This window comes from Theropithecus gelada, chromosome X (genome assembly GCF_003255815.1).
Source record: "Theropithecus gelada isolate Dixy chromosome X, Tgel_1.0, whole genome shotgun sequence".
Taxonomy (NCBI): Eukaryota; Metazoa; Chordata; class Mammalia; order Primates; family Cercopithecidae; genus Theropithecus; species Theropithecus gelada.
This window is the reverse complement of record NC_037689.1, coordinates 9,282,213-9,300,190: the sequence shown is the minus strand read 5'-3', so window position 1 is coordinate 9,300,190 and position 17,978 is coordinate 9,282,213. Positions and strand designations below refer to the sequence as shown.

General features: G+C 41.3%; 1 protein-coding gene across 4 annotated transcripts in view; it reads left to right on the top strand.

Moving 5' to 3' along the window:
- Positions 1–14,773, top strand: part of CLCN5 (chloride voltage-gated channel 5) — a 162,671-nt gene extending 147,898 nt beyond the window's left edge. For all 4 annotated transcript variants that reach the window (XM_025372928.1, XM_025372929.1, XM_025372931.1 and 1 more), the window contains 6 exons: positions 1,541–1,621; positions 1,890–2,432; positions 4,223–4,409; positions 5,683–6,081; positions 6,237–6,453; positions 7,681–14,773. In XM_025372928.1, the coding sequence (XP_025228713.1) occupies positions 1,541–1,621; positions 1,890–2,432; positions 4,223–4,409; positions 5,683–6,081; positions 6,237–6,453; positions 7,681–7,771 (1,518 nt within the window). In that variant the 3' untranslated portion in view covers positions 7,772–14,773. The remainder of the gene's footprint in view (positions 1–1,540; positions 1,622–1,889; positions 2,433–4,222; positions 4,410–5,682; positions 6,082–6,236; positions 6,454–7,680) is intronic.
- The last annotated feature ends 3,205 nt before the right edge of the window (positions 14,774–17,978 follow it).

Here is a 17,978-nt window from a genome sequence, read left to right as displayed (position 1 = left end):
AGTCTGTTGGCCAGGCTGGAATGCAGTAGTGTGATCTCAGTTCACTGCAACCTCCATCACCTGGGCTTGAGCAATTCTCCCATCTCAGCCTCTCGAGTAGCTAAGACTACAGGCACATACCATTATACCCAGCTAAGTTTTAGAATTTTTTTGTAGAGACTGGGTTTTGCCACGTTGCCCAGGCTAGTGTTGAATTCCTGGGCTCAAGTGATCCTCCTGCCTCAGCCTCCTAAAGTGCTGGGATTACAGGCATGAGCCACCACAACTGGCTAGTATTTGAATCTTAAATTTACTTTCTAGTACTTATTTAGACTTTCCAGTTATTTTTTCCTGTTGCTTTCATCATCAGTGGCAACCTTTTTTGTCTTATGGCCTTGTCAAAGTGGGCAGATGGTTGAGAGTAAAACAGACTTGAGAAAGAAGGGTGTAGACAGACTCTACTCTGCAATATAAAATTAAAGCAAACTAGCCACCCCTATTTTTTCTTTCTCTTAATTCATCCTAAATGTAGTCACTGAACTCCCCCTTCTCGAGTTGCATGTTGGCTGTCCTCATCTTAAATGAAAGCCATTGTAGCTAGGAATTTCAAAGCCCTTACAGCTAGCACCAGAGACTTCACTCTTTCCTCCCCATCATTTTCCTGAGCCATCCTACTCTCCCAGATAATCCAGTATGCTTATTTTGCCAAGGACCTTTTTATTCTTCAAAACTCATAATTTTGTTCAACTTTCTTTAAAATATTTCTTCTTCAAATCATCTTTCTCCATAGCAGCCAGAATCCAATGAAAGGACTTGGTCCATCTGTTAATTTTGGTTTGTTTGCCATTACTAGTGTTTGTCATGTACATTTTACATGTACACACACACCTACACAGAGGTGGAGGTCTCTAAGTATCACTATTCTCTTTCTCTCTTTATCACTTTTTCCCTTTGGCTCCTTATTCCTCTCCCACCCTCTCCTAGTCCCTTTCCTTGCCATATCTTAAGTCTTCTCTTAAAAACCTAGTCACCTCCCTATTTCTGTGTCCACAGGTTATTAGGCATGGAGTAGGACACAGGGTATGGGAGACTCTAAATACCTATTGCATGAATTCTTGCAGCTGCTGAATAACTGTGAACCAATTGTGACTTCAGTTTTATGTCATTAGCGCCTTCTTGAACATCTCATTTAAAAAGCATTCCTTTACAAAGTGCTATATAAATACATCACTGTAAGTACATCATTTAGATGGTGAACAAATAGGTCTAGAAACTCAAATGCAGTTACTGAATTGGGAGTATGGGAGATGGGGGGCATAGTTTAGCATAAAGCACATGGCTAAATGAATTACAAAGGAAAGGTCCTCTTACCTGGTCAAGCATGTGAACTATGCATGTGTATTCAAAATTCAGCATACAGTGTTTGAATTTTGTTTTTGATGATATGGAGCATATGAAGGTATTTTAAAAGTTCAGTAACTACTAACATTTCTTCTAAAAATGTGATTGAGTGGAGGAAAGCAGCATTATTCTATCACTAATTTTGAGTTTTGGATTGTAGGTCTTGTCGGCTGCAGCAGCAGCTGGTGTATCTGTAGCCTTTGGAGCACCTATAGGTGGAGTATTATTCAGCCTTGAAGAGGTAACAACTTTTCATTGTACGGCATGTGCATGTTTTTGTGTCAGGAACTTTGTACACTGCAGCGCAATAATTTTGTACATAATGTACAATATCTGTGTATATCCCAGTCCCTGAGTACTCTCCCCAGCTTGGTGCTTTACCATGTGACTAGAAATCCAATGGGCAGTTTTCATCCATGAGTTGACTCTAATGTCTGCAGCACAGCTTTTCACCTGAAACAGTTTCTACGTATTGACTTGAGTTTGCTTTCTCACCTTCTTTCTTCTAGGTCAGCTACTATTTTCCCCTCAAAACATTGTGGCGTTCATTCTTTGCTGCCTTGGTGGCAGCATTCACTCTACGCTCCATCAATCCATTTGGGAATAGCCGCCTGGTACTATTTTATGTGGAGTTTCACACCCCATGGCATCTCTTTGAGCTCGTACCATTCATTCTGCTGGGCATATTTGGTGGTCTGTGGGGAGCGCTGTTTATCCGCACAAACATTGCCTGGTGTCGGAAACGAAAGACCACCCAGTTGGGCAAGTATCCTGTCATAGAAGTACTCGTCGTGACAGCCATCACTGCCATCCTGGCTTTCCCCAATGAATACACTCGGATGAGCACAAGTGAGCTCATTTCTGAGCTGTTTAATGACTGTGGCCTTCTGGACTCCTCCAAGCTCTGTGATTATGAGAACCGTTTCAACACAAGCAAGGGGGGTGAACTGCCTGACAGACCGGCTGGCGTGGGAGTCTACAGTGCAATGTGGCAGCTGGCTTTAACACTCATACTGAAAATTGTCATTACTATATTCACCTTTGGCATGAAGGTGAGGAATTCTTTTGGGACTCAGTGGCTGCATGCGTGGCTGTGGGTTTTGGAGGGCAGAGCTCAGGTATCATACAATCCTGATAGCTCATATGGTGCTTTCAAATCCCCCTCACATTATTCCCCCACCCCTAAAGCCTCTTTTACCCCACATGTTCTCATAATTTGCTATACAGTTGTACCTCTATCTCAAATTGTCTAAGCCTTAAGCTATCCAAATGCCAGCCTCAGTGATGAAATTTTAGGAAGAATGTTTTCTCCTTTTCTGTGGAAAACATATTTTGCCACTCAAAAACGATGGTGAGGTATTTATTCCAGTACGTTTTATATTAAAATGATATCTGGCCAGCACAGTGTTACTCCTTATAGGGTGGCTTGAACCAGAGAAGTTGCTGGGATTCGACCATTTTGACTGCTAAAATGGCAATTTCCTGTGGTTCAACCCAATATATAGCTAAATATAGTTTTTACAGTTGGTATCAATGTTCAATTGTCAAGAAGTGGGATCCACTTCACAAGTTATCCTTAGTTAATATTTAAGCTATCAAAAGTGGACATCAGGCTGGCATGTTTTACTTTCAGTACCTGTTACTATTTCCATGTTTCAGAAGAAGCCAGAAAAGAAAATTTGTTGAAGTATTTTCCTCCTCCTTTCTAGGTTTTTGTTTGTTTCTTTTCTTTAGCACCCTAACTACCAAGTTACTTTCCTCTATTCTCTAGAGAAATGGAGATTCAAGCCAGAAGAGATAGCAACTCAGTTTAGGCATTACTGTAATCTCTAAGATGACGCCATCCATCCCCTCAATACGGGGAAGGGATGGAGACCCTGGGAAGTTTTGCAGTGCTTCTTCAGTTAATTTTCACCTCATGCCTGCATTCTTTCACTTAAAGGGAATTTGTAAGCCATCAGAACACCAGATTCAAATGCATTCAAAAATCAAACACAGGCTGTTTAAAAAGAATCTGCTGTTTTGGTTGTCCTTATCATCATTTCCCTCTCTCAGTACAGAATATTAAGAATTTACTATAGTATCCTAGGAGTCAAGAAAAACAGTAGGGAGATAGATGAGCTTTCCTTTTTTGGTTAATCTTGTAGCCATAGTCATGATCTCATTAAAACTTTTTGATTGTTTAATCTTTCTTGATATTGTTACAAAATAGACTGAAACTTCATGTGCTATATCCTTTTTGTGTGAGCAATGGGCTAAGATTCAATATATGAGCATGGTTATGAGCATTCTATTTAAATCCCAGCACCAGTCTTCACTAAATCTTGACCTTGGGTGGGCTACTTAACCTCTCTGAACCTTAGATTCTTTGGCATTTGGGAATAATAATACCTGCCTCCTGGGGTTATAAAGAACCCATGAATCTTGCATGTAGAGCATCCAGCATAGAACATGGTAGGTACTCAATAAACGGTAGTCATTGTTGATAAGAATTCAAAATTGGTGGAAATGTCTGCATATATGAGAAACTCCATCTATTTTCCTTTTTCTTTGGGAAAGGCCTAATTTCTGCCTCCAGTTCTGTGTTGGTCTGGAGACTTCAGGCTCTTGCCTGATGGACCCCGAATCAGGGTAAGCTTCTTTGCAGTCGTCCTTGCCTGCACGTCCCAGAGAACCTCTAGTCCCTGTAGTGTTACACAAATCTTTACAGCCACTTGCTAGCATAGTGCATAGTTAAATTGTCAATGGCCTGTTTGCTTTGCAGAGGGTCAGTCCTCCAGCCCTTGCCATGTGCCAAGCAATCATCATTTCTCACTAACCATCTATTGCTTTCTCTTCGCAGATCCCTTCTGGCCTCTTTATCCCTAGCATGGCTGTTGGTGCTATAGCAGGTCGACTTCTAGGAGTAGGAATGGAACAACTGGCCTATTACCACCAGGAATGGACCATCTTCAATAGCTGGTGTAGTCAGGGAGCTGATTGCATCACCCCCGGCCTTTATGCAATGGTTGGGGCTGCAGCCTGCTTAGGTGAGTAGTGTTTGCATTAATTTCAAAGAAGTTGCTACCCAGGTGACATACAACAGAAGAGTTTATTAAACATAATTGACTGTAGGAAAATTTAAATGCCCATCACTTTCCAGTTAAGTTTGCCATTTTCCAAGCACATTAAGAAAGCGTCTGATATACAGATGAGGAAACTAAAAAAAATAAAAAATAAAAATCATAATCATAATAAAAAAAGGGAATTCTACTCTCTCATACTGGGGAAATAATCAGAAATTTGGACAAAGATATCTGCACAAGAATATGTATCATAGTATAAGAGCAAAAAATTACAATCAACCTAAATTTGCACATGAAGGACTGGTTAAATGAATTATGGTACATCCATATGATGTTATACAATGCAGCCTTTAAATATGATGTTAATATGTTTAACATCTTAAAATATAATGTAAATATGTTTAACATCTTAAAATATGATGATATATAAATTTGTAATAGTATGCAAAATGTTCCCAACATAAAGTAGAGGGGGAAACATGGCAGAAAATTAAACATATAATGTGAGCTCACTTATTTAAAAACGTATGTTTTTGCATAGAAAAAAACGTGAAAAAGTCATTCAAAGTTTTTACTCTGCTTATTTATCAGCAGTGAGCTAATAAGATAGTGACTTTCTTTTATATTTTCTGGATTTTCCACAGTGGGCATGTATTTTCTAATTAGGGAAAAGAAGCAACAGAAAAGTGAAAGAACAAAGAAACAAGAAGGCATCTTGGACTGGACATAGTAGCTCACACATGTAATCCTAGCTACTTAGGAAGCAGAGGTGGGAGGATCGCTTGAGGTTAGGAGATTGAGACCAGCCTGGGCAACATAGTGAAACCCCAACTCTACAAAAAATAAAAAGTTAATTAGGTGTGGTGGCATGTGCCTGTAGTCTCAGCTACTCAGGAGGTTGAGGTGGGAGGATCACTTAAGCCTGGGAGATGGAGGTTGCAATTAATAGTGATAACACCGGTGCACTCTAGCCTGGGTGACAGAGCACAAAACCTGTCTCGAAAAAAAAAAAAAGAGGAAAAAAGAAAAAGGAAAAACAGAAGGCTTCTTGTAGATGTTATTTTGAGAACTCTGAATCGTGTCCATTGTAACCTTGCTTTCTTGCGATCTCTGGAGTCTGCACAGGTGTAGGTGAGACCTCATTGTTTCTGGTAGGTCAGCTTTTCCTGGAAAGGCCCATAATTGTAAGAATCCTGTATTTTGCCTGCCTGAGTAGACTGTGTCTATTTCTTTGCAGGTGGGGTGACTCGAATGACTGTGTCTCTTGTTGTCATAATGTTTGAACTGACCGGTGGCTTAGAATACATCGTGCCTCTGATGGCTGCAGCCATGACAAGCAAGTGGGTGGCAGATGCTCTTGGGCGGGAGGGCATCTATGATGCCCACATCCGTCTCAATGGATACCCCTTTCTTGAAGCCAAAGAAGAGTTTGCTCATAAGACCCTGGCAATGGATGTGATGAAACCCCGGAGAAATGATCCTTTGTTGACTGTCCTTACTCAGGACAGTATGACTGTGGAGGATGTAGAGACCATAATCAGTGAAACCACTTACAGTGGCTTCCCAGTGGTGGTATCCCGGGAGTCCCAAAGACTTGTGGGCTTTGTCCTCCGAAGAGATCTCATTATTTCAATTGGTAAGGATTTCAGAAAGGGGATAGTGGAATCCACTGTGGAACTCAATAAGTATGCATGAAATGGGGGAAGACAGGGAAGAGGGGACTGGTTAGGAGCCAGAAGGATAGAACTAGCACGTCCATCTTCAATTTACTTTTTCTTTCTGTTTGAATAGAAAATGCTCGAAAGAAACAGGATGGGGTTGTTAGCACTTCCATCATTTATTTTACGGAGCATTCTCCTCCATTGCCACCATACACTCCACCCACTCTAAAGCTTCGGAACATCCTGGATCTCAGCCCCTTCACTGTGACTGACCTTACACCCATGGAGATCGTAGTGGATATTTTCCGAAAGCTGGGACTGCGGCAGTGCCTGGTTACACACAACGGGTAAGAAGTCTTGAGTGAAGGCAAATTGGATTGTGGGAGAAAAGAGAATGCAGAGAGAGAAAGAAGTAGAATCCAGTTTAAATGAACATTAGTAGCACTTTTAGGACTTTTTGAAGCTCTGAGATGAAAGTGGATAGGTTTTCAAAATCATAATTAGTGTAAAAGGAGTTTGGGAAAGAACATGTGTTTGAGAGATATGAACTGCTGGTTGCATCTTATAAATAACTCAGTTCCTCCCTGACAAAGGAAACAGCTGTGTTTTGTGCATAGGCAGCACTAAAATTACAATAGCATCAGGTAGTAGTATATTTGCTGGGTATTTGTTCCCTGCAATCTCCTTGTTATTATTACGTGAGGATGAGAAAACCAAGTTTCAGTGAGGTGAGATTTATACAAGGTTCCCTAGCTAACAAATAGTAGAAAAAGGCTTTAAACACAAGTCTCTGACTGCCAAACCCAAGGCTCTTTCCTTCCTGGGATAGTTCTTATCCAGTAAAGGGAACCCTTCTATTTTTATTGGAAAAGAAGGGAGGTTGAGGAGAGGGGTGGATTTTTTCCTCAAACATGTTATGTTAATCCAGCAATTATATAAGAATTTCACCTCTGAAATTTCTAAATGAAGTGACAGATGCCTTGCAGGATTTAAATCAATAAGGGGACTTCCCTAACTGGTTCATTTAACATCTACTGAATCCCTGCTCCATGTAAGAAGGTATTCCACTAGATTCCAGGGAGACACAAAAATGAATAAGACTCTTCTGTGCCCTCAAGGAGCATGCAGTGTTTTAGGGAAGGCAAGAACCTAGCAGTGGTTATAGTACAATAGCAAAGAAGACAAGTGCCACTGAGGAGGCCTGCAAAGAATGTGTATGCTGTTGCTGTGAGGAGGGCAGAGTTCCTGCTGGCTCACAGAATCAGGGAAGGTGCTCTGGAATAGGGGCGTTTGAATTGGGCTGCAGTAGATAAGATTCAGATATGTAGTGAAGAGTATTTAAACCAGAGGAAATCGCAGGGTCTGAGACCTAGAGGTAGAAACACTTGCATACGTTGAGGAACCCACACATCATCCTATTTGCCTGGAGCACATGTCCTACTCCTGTGATCCCATACTGGAAGGGCAGCTAGTGATCAAAGACAAAGTTGAAAAGGAGGACAAGTATCACCTTTGGGAATGCTATTTTAAGTACAGATTTATTTTTGTTTTGTTGTGTTGTGTTTGTCTTTTAGGCGATTGCTTGGAATCATTACCAAAAAGGATGTGTTAAAGCATATAGCACAGATGGCGAACCAAGATCCTGATTCCATTCTCTTCAACTAGAATCATAGAGTTCTGGATATAAAGCAGGAAGGACATTACAGACCATGGATATGTTTTATTAACTGGGTACCCAAAACGTATTTTCCATATTTGGATGGTGAAGTCACATTAGTGTCTTGTCTCTTTCCTACAAGTTAACCAGTTGCACTACATAATCTCTGGAAATTAATTTTCTCTTTAGGAGAAATTACAGTTAGGCTTCCATGATGTTACATTAGGAAGATCTCATGAAAGAATAAATAAGATTGCTGTGGTTTAATTATATTTGTTTTTTTTAAAGAATTTTTTAACTTAAAAAGTAGTTAGCCAATATGCAATCACTGAAAACTATGCAAGAAAAATTCCAGCCGTCCTGACCTATAACCTGTAGGAAACCGATAAAAAAGTCACTCTTTTGGGATCTAACTGTTGTTACTGGAAGACAAAGTGTAAACTAAGGGGCTTTGCTTTTTCAAACCAGAGAAAGGAAAGCCAGAAGGAAAAGAGTAATGGTATTTTCTAGACTGTGAAGATTCAGTTCAAATGTTATCCTTGTTCCTGTTACAATATTTAGCATTATTAGTTTGTTATGTATGTATGTTTATGTTAATTTTAATTTTGATTATAAGACAATGCTGCTTTGGTTAATCTCTTCTAAATGAATTTAGAGAGATTGACTTTTATAGCTTGCTTGTTCCTGGTACTCTTTTGAAGTGCACAAAGATAAGTTATAGAGCTTTCTCCTTGTCTGCAAAAAGGGTAATTTTCCAGGTGGCATTTGTTAGCTGGTACACAAGGACTTTGCCATGAATTTGTTAGTAGCAAGGAATGATTTCTTCCAGCTTCCTTGAAATGAATAATTAGTAAACTTCTAAGCAAAGTCAATGAGTAGGAGTTTCACATTTTTGTGAGGTCCTAACTAATTCTCTTACCCAGATGCCACCTCCATGAATGATGGTGCTTTAGGCTTCTGGAATATGTAAGAACAGCAAAGGGAACCAAGTCTAGACTGCATACTGGTAAACCAGGGAAGATTCAGAACTGCATCTGCATCCTCATGCATTCCTTTGTAAAGACCACCAGTACTAAAATAACTGGACACCTCATTGCACCTCCCAGCGATAAGTACGTGTAGCAGGCCAGTGTATTGTCCCCATGAGCATGAATTAGGCTTGGGATACTTCCAAATATATTCAAGGTGTTGGAACAGGATAGGCAGCTGTGACTCCTTCAAGAGTCCTTAGAATTCTAAATAAAATGCAGAGCCATCCTAAGACCCAGGAGTATGGACAAGGCCTGGTGACACCAAAGGTGCTTGTATCCAATTGAAAAGGTGCCTGTCTCAATTTCATACCACCTTTATTGCAGTTAAAAAAAAATCACACTCTGGGGACACTTGGTGGAATTACAGAGCCACCATCATCATTCTAACCACTATTTCATTTTCTGTAATTTTACCTATGTGCAATTACTCCCCCTCCATTCTGTTCCACTTCTTATCCTAGTACCAAATCCTCTGTTTGGGGCTGAGCACTGCTCCTGGTTAATCATTCCTACTACAAAAAAATAACTCCCAGGCCTAGTTAAATTGTAAACCAAGGCTCAGCAGTCTCCCAACACGTGGACCAGAGGTGACACACAGCCATTTTCTTTGCCATGTGGCCCTGTTGCTGCTGCCATGCCTCCATTTCCACACTGGATGCCTACAGCAGTGAGATTTCACTGCCGGGGTAAGAGTTCAGCCTGGATCATTTTATAGCTCTGTTCCGAGCACTTCCCACCATCCTTCCAGCCCAGAATCGGTGGTCATTCTGCATATTCCCACCAACCCTCTACCCCCAAACACTTCAGTGTACCTCATTTTAAGAGTTACTGATCCCTGATTCTAGGACATTTTTACCCCTAGTTCTTATCTTCCCAAAATCTGAAATTCCTTTTTTGGCTCAGAACTGGATAGCCAAGGGTTATTTTATTTTTATCTTTAAAATAATCAAGGCGGTCGCTAGAGTTTCTCCTTGTGAATAGATCACTCTAGCACTTTAATGAAAAAGAAAAAATCTCTCTGGGATATGTTATATCATAGTCATGGCTCAGTAACTATGTATTTTGTCCTTTCCATGCCACTGATTCCTTCATATGAGACTATTTGACTGACTACCCTGTATATTGTGTAGAAATCAAAGTCCTTATCTGTACCTTTCTGGTCCAATACCTGTCTTATTAGTTGTCCTTCCCCACTAAAGTTTGCAAAACAGAAAATGTTACTATTTCTGGTATTTAATGACAACGAAAGGTTTGGTCATATTTCATAGTGCAGTAGCGATAAGGAGGGTGTCTTAAGTTTGCCTTTGTGTTTCTTCTGGGCTTTGTTCTTGATTTTAGACAGATGAGCCAGTGTTAAGGTGCTACTTCAGAAAATACATTCGAGAAATCAGATAACACTGTGCCAAGGTATACTTTGTAGATGCTAAGCACTGATTGGCCCTCCAGAGAATGACAATATCCCTTTGATACCTCACTCCTGATCAATCTCATTCATTAACTTCAGCTTCTCAGGAATCCTTGTAGCTTATATGCTAGAAGTAGCTATAGTATATGGTATCCACTATACATCCAATCCTATGGTTTGGCTCAAAGTTTGAGTAATTGCGGCTAGAGCTCTCAACTGCTAGCTCAGCACCTTGACACTCTGTTTCTTGTCTTGTGGAAAAGGAAAATGTTCTTTCTGCCATTGCCACTTTAACAGTTGGACATGCTTAAGCAACAAATACAGCCAGTACGGAGAGGACTGTCAGTAGCATCAAATGGCCACATACCTCAATGGCAGAAGACTAGATGGTTTGTGATTTAAAAATTAATGAGTCGAGATGAGACTATTTTGGTATTAAATGAGAAAATTGCCTGACACAAGGGAAGGGTTTACAAAAGAATGCCAATTAGTGTTTCAACGGAGTTAGGATTTTCCAAGGAAGAGTAGCTGGTAGCCATCCAGCCATAAAATGAATGAGAGTCTATAGATTTGTAAAAGTGAAACTACTATATTTTGTATCTTCAAATCTTCAATTTAAAGAATTTAAAGAACCTGAAACAGTTAATGCGTGATTCGTTATATTGAAGGGAAAAAACAGGGGACTGATAATACAAAATAATGGCAACTTTAAAGATCATTTCTACTTGGATGTTTGGTTAGAAACATATTCCAATGCTCTCCTCTTTCTCTGGCCACAGCATCCTGGCTCAGCCCAGCTGTGGAGTAGAGGTGGTAAGATCCACAGAACAGATATCCTCTGGTAGATAAGCTGACATTGATGATACTTTGAATTTGCCAGCTGGTGAAGCAAACGATTAATTTGTGATTGAACTGAAAAGCAGTTGAATTGTTTTGGCACCAAAGGCTGAATCTAAACCCTTTACAGGAAGAGCAGAGCATAGTATACATTTCTTAGCAAATCTTCAATTCTGTTTGAACATGATGAAGTAACCAGGGCTTAGTGAGATCTAAGGCCATGAAGTAATTCACAACCAAGATCTTATGAATGCATTAAGGTGTGAGGGGGCAAATATGTTTTCAAAAACTTCGTGTGCAATAGAGTCCATTATAGAAATTAACCACTGCTGTATGTTTTAAGTAGTTCAATCACCTGTTGCGGTTCGGTCTTGATTTTCGTTTATTTTGCTAAGTGATGAGTAGGAAGATGTACTTGTTATCCCACACTATCTCTTGTTTTGTTTTGTTTTGTTTTTAAATAATGAACAGTGCAATCTTTGAAGTTGAGTTTTTAATAATGATAGCGAAGACAATGGTGAGAACTTGAAACAGCTAGCATATTTTATATTGCCAAAGTACTTACTGATGACTGACCACACTGTTTTGTGAGGAATTGGGTCCCCTACACTGGATCAGAGCCAAATGCAAGCCACCCATCAGTTCAGAGGAAGCAGGAGAACATCTTTTGGGTGGTTCATAGAACGTTGAGCTCTTAAAAACCCTGAGAAAAATTAGGAATTTAGAAAGTAAGTGGGAGGTAGAATATTGAGTCCTTTTTAAAAAAAAAAAAAAAATTAGATGTCTAAATATGTGGTCTGAACTTAAGTGTCCTAAAACTTTGATTTTTTTTTTTTTTTTTTTGAGAAGGAGTCTTGCTCTGTCGCCAGGCTGGAGTGCAGTGGTGCAATCTCAGCTCTCTGCAATCTCTGCCTCCCGGGTCCAAGCAATTCCCCTGCCTCAGCCTCCCAAGGAGGTGGGACTACAGGTGCATACCACCATGCCCGGCTAATTTTTGTATTTTTAGTAGAGACGGGGTTTCACCATGTTGGCCAGGATGGTCTCGATCTCTGGACCTCGTGATCTACCCATCTTGGCCTTTCAAAGTGCTGAGATTACAGGCGTGAGCCGCTGCACCCAGCCAAACCTTGATTTTTTTAGCCACCTCTGGGATTGCCTGGGTTCCCTTTGGAGAAGAAACTAAGAGTTATGGCCATGGAGAAAGCCCTGGTAAGAAAATGTTTGAATGGTGTAAGATGGTGGAAGGAAAGCCATCCCACACCCCTATAACATGTTCTGGCATTTATAAACTGCTTGATCGTGTGCCCCAAGGGGAAAAAAAGTCAAGTAATCCTCCAAAGGCCAGGCTTTCTACGAAAATGAGTGGTTCAAAGCAGTGTTTGGCTCAAGGGCAGTCTAGTTTTATGGATAGGGCCGACCTAAGACATCTGCTCATGAAGAAATGTGGTATCTGTTGCCATTTCCTAAACTATAAGGTTTAGATAGACTGTCTTGAATTTTGATAGCAATTTTAAAGAAATATATATTTTTGCCTCCTCGTATGTCCTCATTATATATAGAAAAAAAAAAGTGAGAGTTCCTCAGATCAGAGCTCAGGAGCTGTGTCAATTTGAAGTTCAATCGGTGTAGTTCTCCTGAGGTGATCGCTGACTCTGCTCTGTTTCATATTTCAGTTGCTTGCTCCAAGGAGAGTTCTGAGAACAATGGCTGTTAGCAACTTTAAGTTACCCCCCAAACATTTGCTGGCCATATTCTCATTTCTAAACATCTGGATCTGGGTAAAGGTTTGAATAGATGTAGGGAACAAAATTGGTTTTTCCATGGTGTAGTCTAATTTTGCCAAATCACCCAAGAAAGAAAGTATATGACGTGTGGAGTTTGCATTTCTTGGATGGGACCTATCAGATCACCCAGCCCAGTCTTGCAGTCATAAATTCCTACCTCTTAGTTCCTGCCAAAGGGCCTTCAGCCTCTGTGTGCACACTCATTGAATGAATGCTTTGCCTAAAATTTGGCCTTTTGAAGAAAAACAGTATGTAATAATATAAAAATATGAGAGTTAAAAAAGAAAAGATCTCTGCCTCTCCTCTCTCTGCCTCATCCACCTTGCCATTTGTCTTGTTCTCCTTCTCTCCCCACACCATGCCCTGAATTCAAATTTCTCTTTGTTTTATTACAGGCATGTTGTTTTGAATGTGGACTTTGTGGGAGGGAGATGATTGTTCTGAGAACAGAAACTGGAAGATACTTCTGAGTTGATGGGACCAACAGGGCTTTGCTCCTCTGTGAGGGCCAAAGCCATTGATACTTGTCGGGGGTGATGAGGGCTTTAGCATCTCAAGGCAGACATATGAAGTATTTACTGCTAAATTGTATTACCTACTAGTTCAAATCTGTTGGAATTCAGGGGCAGTCTAAGATTTGGTGAGTGAAATGCCATCTGGCAAAATTGAGAAGAGGGTGTGGCCTGAGAGGGGAATGTTCAGCCTCAGTATCACATTAAGGGTACCTCAAAATACATGGTCCTTCCAGCTTGTTCCTTTTCCTCCCTCCATTTCACTTTGTCCCCTCTTCTTCCTTTCTCTCCCATTGTCCTGCCTTTTTAGCACTCAGCTTTTTATATAAGTATGTATTTACTTTTTATTATGTATTTGGTCCTTTAGGACTATATGATGATTAAGAATTTATTCCATTCAAGATTTTAAAATGATGTGTTTAATATTTTGTTCTCTTAAACTGTCTTTTGAAGCTATGCTGCTAACCAGGTATAGGCCAGAAAGGAGGTGGCCCTGTCAGTACCTTGGTCACATCAGCTAAGGGGGACAGTGATGTCATGTGGGTGACTCTTCTTCATTTGACCAAGGCCAGCCTCCTGCTCTTACCTCTGCCCATTCATTTCTGGCTATGGGAAAACTACCACCTGTTGGGTGAGCCAATGAGGCCAGGAAGATCAGAGGGGCTGGGTTACAGCCCATGGGCCACTATTTGAATTTCTCTGTAGTAAGCGCTTTGTAGGGCTGGCTCCAACTGCAGTAGCCAAAGAAAACCTGTCTGACTCGACATTTTAATGCCTGAGAGTTGGTGAAAGTTCAGCTGAAGCTAATGTCTAGACATCAGCAGTAACTAGGCATCCAGAAAGTAGCTTCAACCAAAGCTAATAGAGCCCAAGTGTCTGCAGGAGGTTTGGTGCTGAGCTGTCCTAGAGGAGTTGTTTATCTGAGTGTTGCTATCCCTTAGCCATGCTTTCTTGGCTTTGTTCTCGCCTGTTCTTAGGCATAGCCTGAACCAGAGCTATGGCTCACTGCTCGCTTTAGTCTACTCCCTAGTCATGTGGAACAACATAGTCTAAAACGGAAGATGTGGACTGGGGAGTTAGGAGACCTGATTTCTATTCCCTATGCTTCTACTAACTAGCCTCGAGATCTTAACCGCTCTGTGCCTCAGCGTTCCCATCTGCAAAATGGGGATAGTGTTAATTGCCCTACCTACCTCACAGGGTTGTTGTGAGGATAAACTGAGACAATGAATTCAAAGTACGTTGACAAGTAAGTGCTATGCAAATTGTAAGAAATGGAAACAATCATGTTAAAGGCAATGGAATGGACATTGGCAGAAGGGTTAATGGATTGTCCAGCCCTTTCTCTGTGTGGCTTAAACCCAGGTCGCCATTGCTTTATACATTTCCACTTAGCACAGATTTGTAATTATGCATGTAATAAAGCACAGCCTTATCCACCCTGGTGTCTGGTGTGTTTTTAAAGACCCTAAACTTGGTAGCTATTGATTTCTGATCAGAAAACCACAGGGGCAAAGTGGAAGGCTCAGGGGAGGGTAGCATAAAACACAACTGCAAACCCCTACTGGCAGGCCCACTGCTTAAAAAGATTTATTAAATACTTATTTTCACATTTACAGACTCAGTAATACTCTTTACCGTAAGGAGGCAAATGAGAGGCAGCTTGCGTTTTTGGAGATGTTCCAGATACCCAGATACCTCATTCATTATGGCTACTTAAATGTTCCTGTCTCATACATTGGTGATACTTTCCTGATGATGTGAAAATTGACTGGGAGTTGTATTTTTCTCTCTCTTTGAGCTCTTAATGATGTAAGGTCGCGGGCTTTGACAGGCCTCTTGCCTACAGCTTCTTTGTACAAGGCAGAGGATGGGTGACCAAAACGGTCCTCCCATGAGTACTAGGATTCTTAGTACCCTCTTTATGGTGTATTGGGATTAAAATGTCTTCTGTGTGAAATCCTCTGAAGTTACCCTGTAGATTAAAGTGGGGTGAGCTATGGGGAGGTGGTTGTATCTGCAGACATTTTCATGCCTTGCTGGAACACGGAAAGCTACACTTTGAAGTACAGCTTTCCTGCTTTCTCACTCTATTTTTCCTGTGTCTGACTCCCCCACTCCCTCCTGCTCTTTGTTAGCCAGACAGTACTAGGAAGACAGTGTACCATGTATCCAAGTTTTACTTTAAGAATTTCCCTAGTTGACATTTGATCACACTTGCACTGGTGTTGACTTGATTTCTTGTTGCTACTGAGAACTTTAATGACTTTGGCCTAGTTGGTATCATTTCAGGAAGGACACCTCTATGTGAAAATGACTCCCTCATAAGCCTAAAATCCCATGAAATTTCAGTTATTGATGTTATTTATCATTTTACTGTGCCCCTTCCACACTACCGTCATTCCTGCCTCTAATCTCTATACCTTTTAAGAAATAGCAATACATCTGTTACCAGCTATCAACAACTTGCTATGAATCAGAGTGTCATGTCTAGTCACTATAGAGCTCAGATAAAAGTTGCTTTGATGGAATGTAAGGTACAGACCTATCCGTCATCTCTTACAGGCGCAGCCCAGAGAAAAAGCTGGAAATAGCCACCAGATGTCAGTGCAATCATTAAAATACTGATGTGGCTGAGGTCCGGCCGGAGGGGAACTGTGTCTGAGGGGTAGGCAGGGCAGAAAGCGTTAGTTCATACATGTAGCTAGGTGCTGGGAATGCAAAATTCAATCACATGAGTATTTCTTCCTTTATCGGACGTTCTCTTAATGTACATAATACACTTTATGCTTTTCTTATTGTTTTTAAAGAAATCAATCACAAGGCAGTCCCTGCCTGTGAGGAGCTTACTGTCCTGGTATCTGAAAGTTGTATTTTCTTTTTCAAAGCAATGTTCCAGGTGAAAACAATGAGGAAAGAAGGGCTCTAATTCCTCCCTCAGTAGGGGTGGCCATATAATTTGCTTTATGACTAGGGCACTTTTGATAGTGGGAGGGACAACAGGCATAAACTAGGACTCTCCCAGGGCAACCAAGAAGTACAGTGGTTCTGTTCCTCAGGGATCTTCAGCTCCTGTCCTTTGGACTCTAACTCCAGGCCTTCCAAGCTCCTTTCCTAGCATCTCAGACTCTGCCCTCCCCTTGAGCTCCCAAGGCCCCTCCCCTGGACTCTCTTTCCTCCCTCATAATAAGCACTCTCAACTGCTACTGGGATCTGGGATAAGAGAAATGCTCAAATAACCTCAAGTAAAAAATTCATATCTCAAAAACAAAAATAGAGCTCTGAGCAGAGAGTAACATTCAGGGTAAGAGGTTCACTGGGGCCTCCTCAAGCTGCCAGGTTGAGGATTTTCCATACCTATATGTTGCCCACTGCTAGTGTCTCTAAATCGACCATTTGAGCATCTTCACCCCAGAGGTTGCAGGTAGAAGAGAAGGTAGAGAAGATGGAAAAAGCATAGGATTTGATACCAGAGGACCTGGACTCAAGGTTTACTACCTTGAGGAATTGGCTACTTTTCTTTCTTTCTTTCTTTCTTTTTTTTTTTTTTTTTTTTTATTAAAGTTCTAGGGTACATGTATACAACGTGCAGGTTTGTTACATATGTATACATGTGCCATGTTGGTGGGCTGAGACAGAGTCTCACTATGTTGCCCAGGTTGGTCTACAAAGTCCTGGGCTCAAGTGATCCTCCCTCCTTAGCCTCCCAAAGTGCTGGGATTACAGGCATGAACCACTGACCAGCTACCCTCCTTGATGAAACAAAACTCAGGATCTCTACGTTTGGCCTTGGATAAGCAGTCTCCTCTTGAAAAGGGGCTTCTGCATCTCACAGTATGGCTTTGTGTTCCACAAGATTCTCCTTGCCTTGGAGGCAGTTTTCCTAGTTACCTCATTAGCCTAGGGGTGTGGTGGAGATCATCCCCTTTTTAATATTCTGGCTCAAGTGTGCTTCCAGAGCCCAGCTGAACTGAAAGTAGAACTTTTCATCTAAAAGTCTGGGGAAAATGAGACAGAGCCATCGTGATGTGCCGTGAAATCAGCCCAGCTCACCCATATTGGTGGCTCCCAAACCTAGCTGTGCATCAGAATCATCTGGGTATTAAAAATGAGATTCCTGGACAGTTTGGCTTCAGACCTTGAGCTAGTATTTGGAAAACCCTGGAAGAGCATTCCAGGCTTCATCTCACCCTAAAGTCTTATCAGCCTCCTGTGTATGGGCACCATCTTAACACCTGCCACCACCTGAGAGAACTCATTGTCCTGTTCACTATTGTATCCCAAGCATCAAGTGTAGTGCCTAGCACAGAGCAGGACCTCAGAGAATACAGTGCTTGCTGAACGCTGGCTGGCGGTGCAAAACAGGACTGCTTAGTTCCTGTTTCCTGCCTGGAGATATGTCTCTTACCTGGTCATATACCACCTTCTGGGCACACCACACTTACCCAGCCACAGGGGATTCTGATTCTTATATTACAAGTCACGACCTGATCATCACCACTGAAGTACAACCCTGTGTGAGTGTTGGAGGGCATCTCTCTCCCACCAAAACGTTTCCCGATTATTTTTCCCTCCGAGACTCTGAACATGTCTCTAAATCAGGGCATGTCAGTTACACTCAAACCAGTCTTGTCATTTATGGTTTT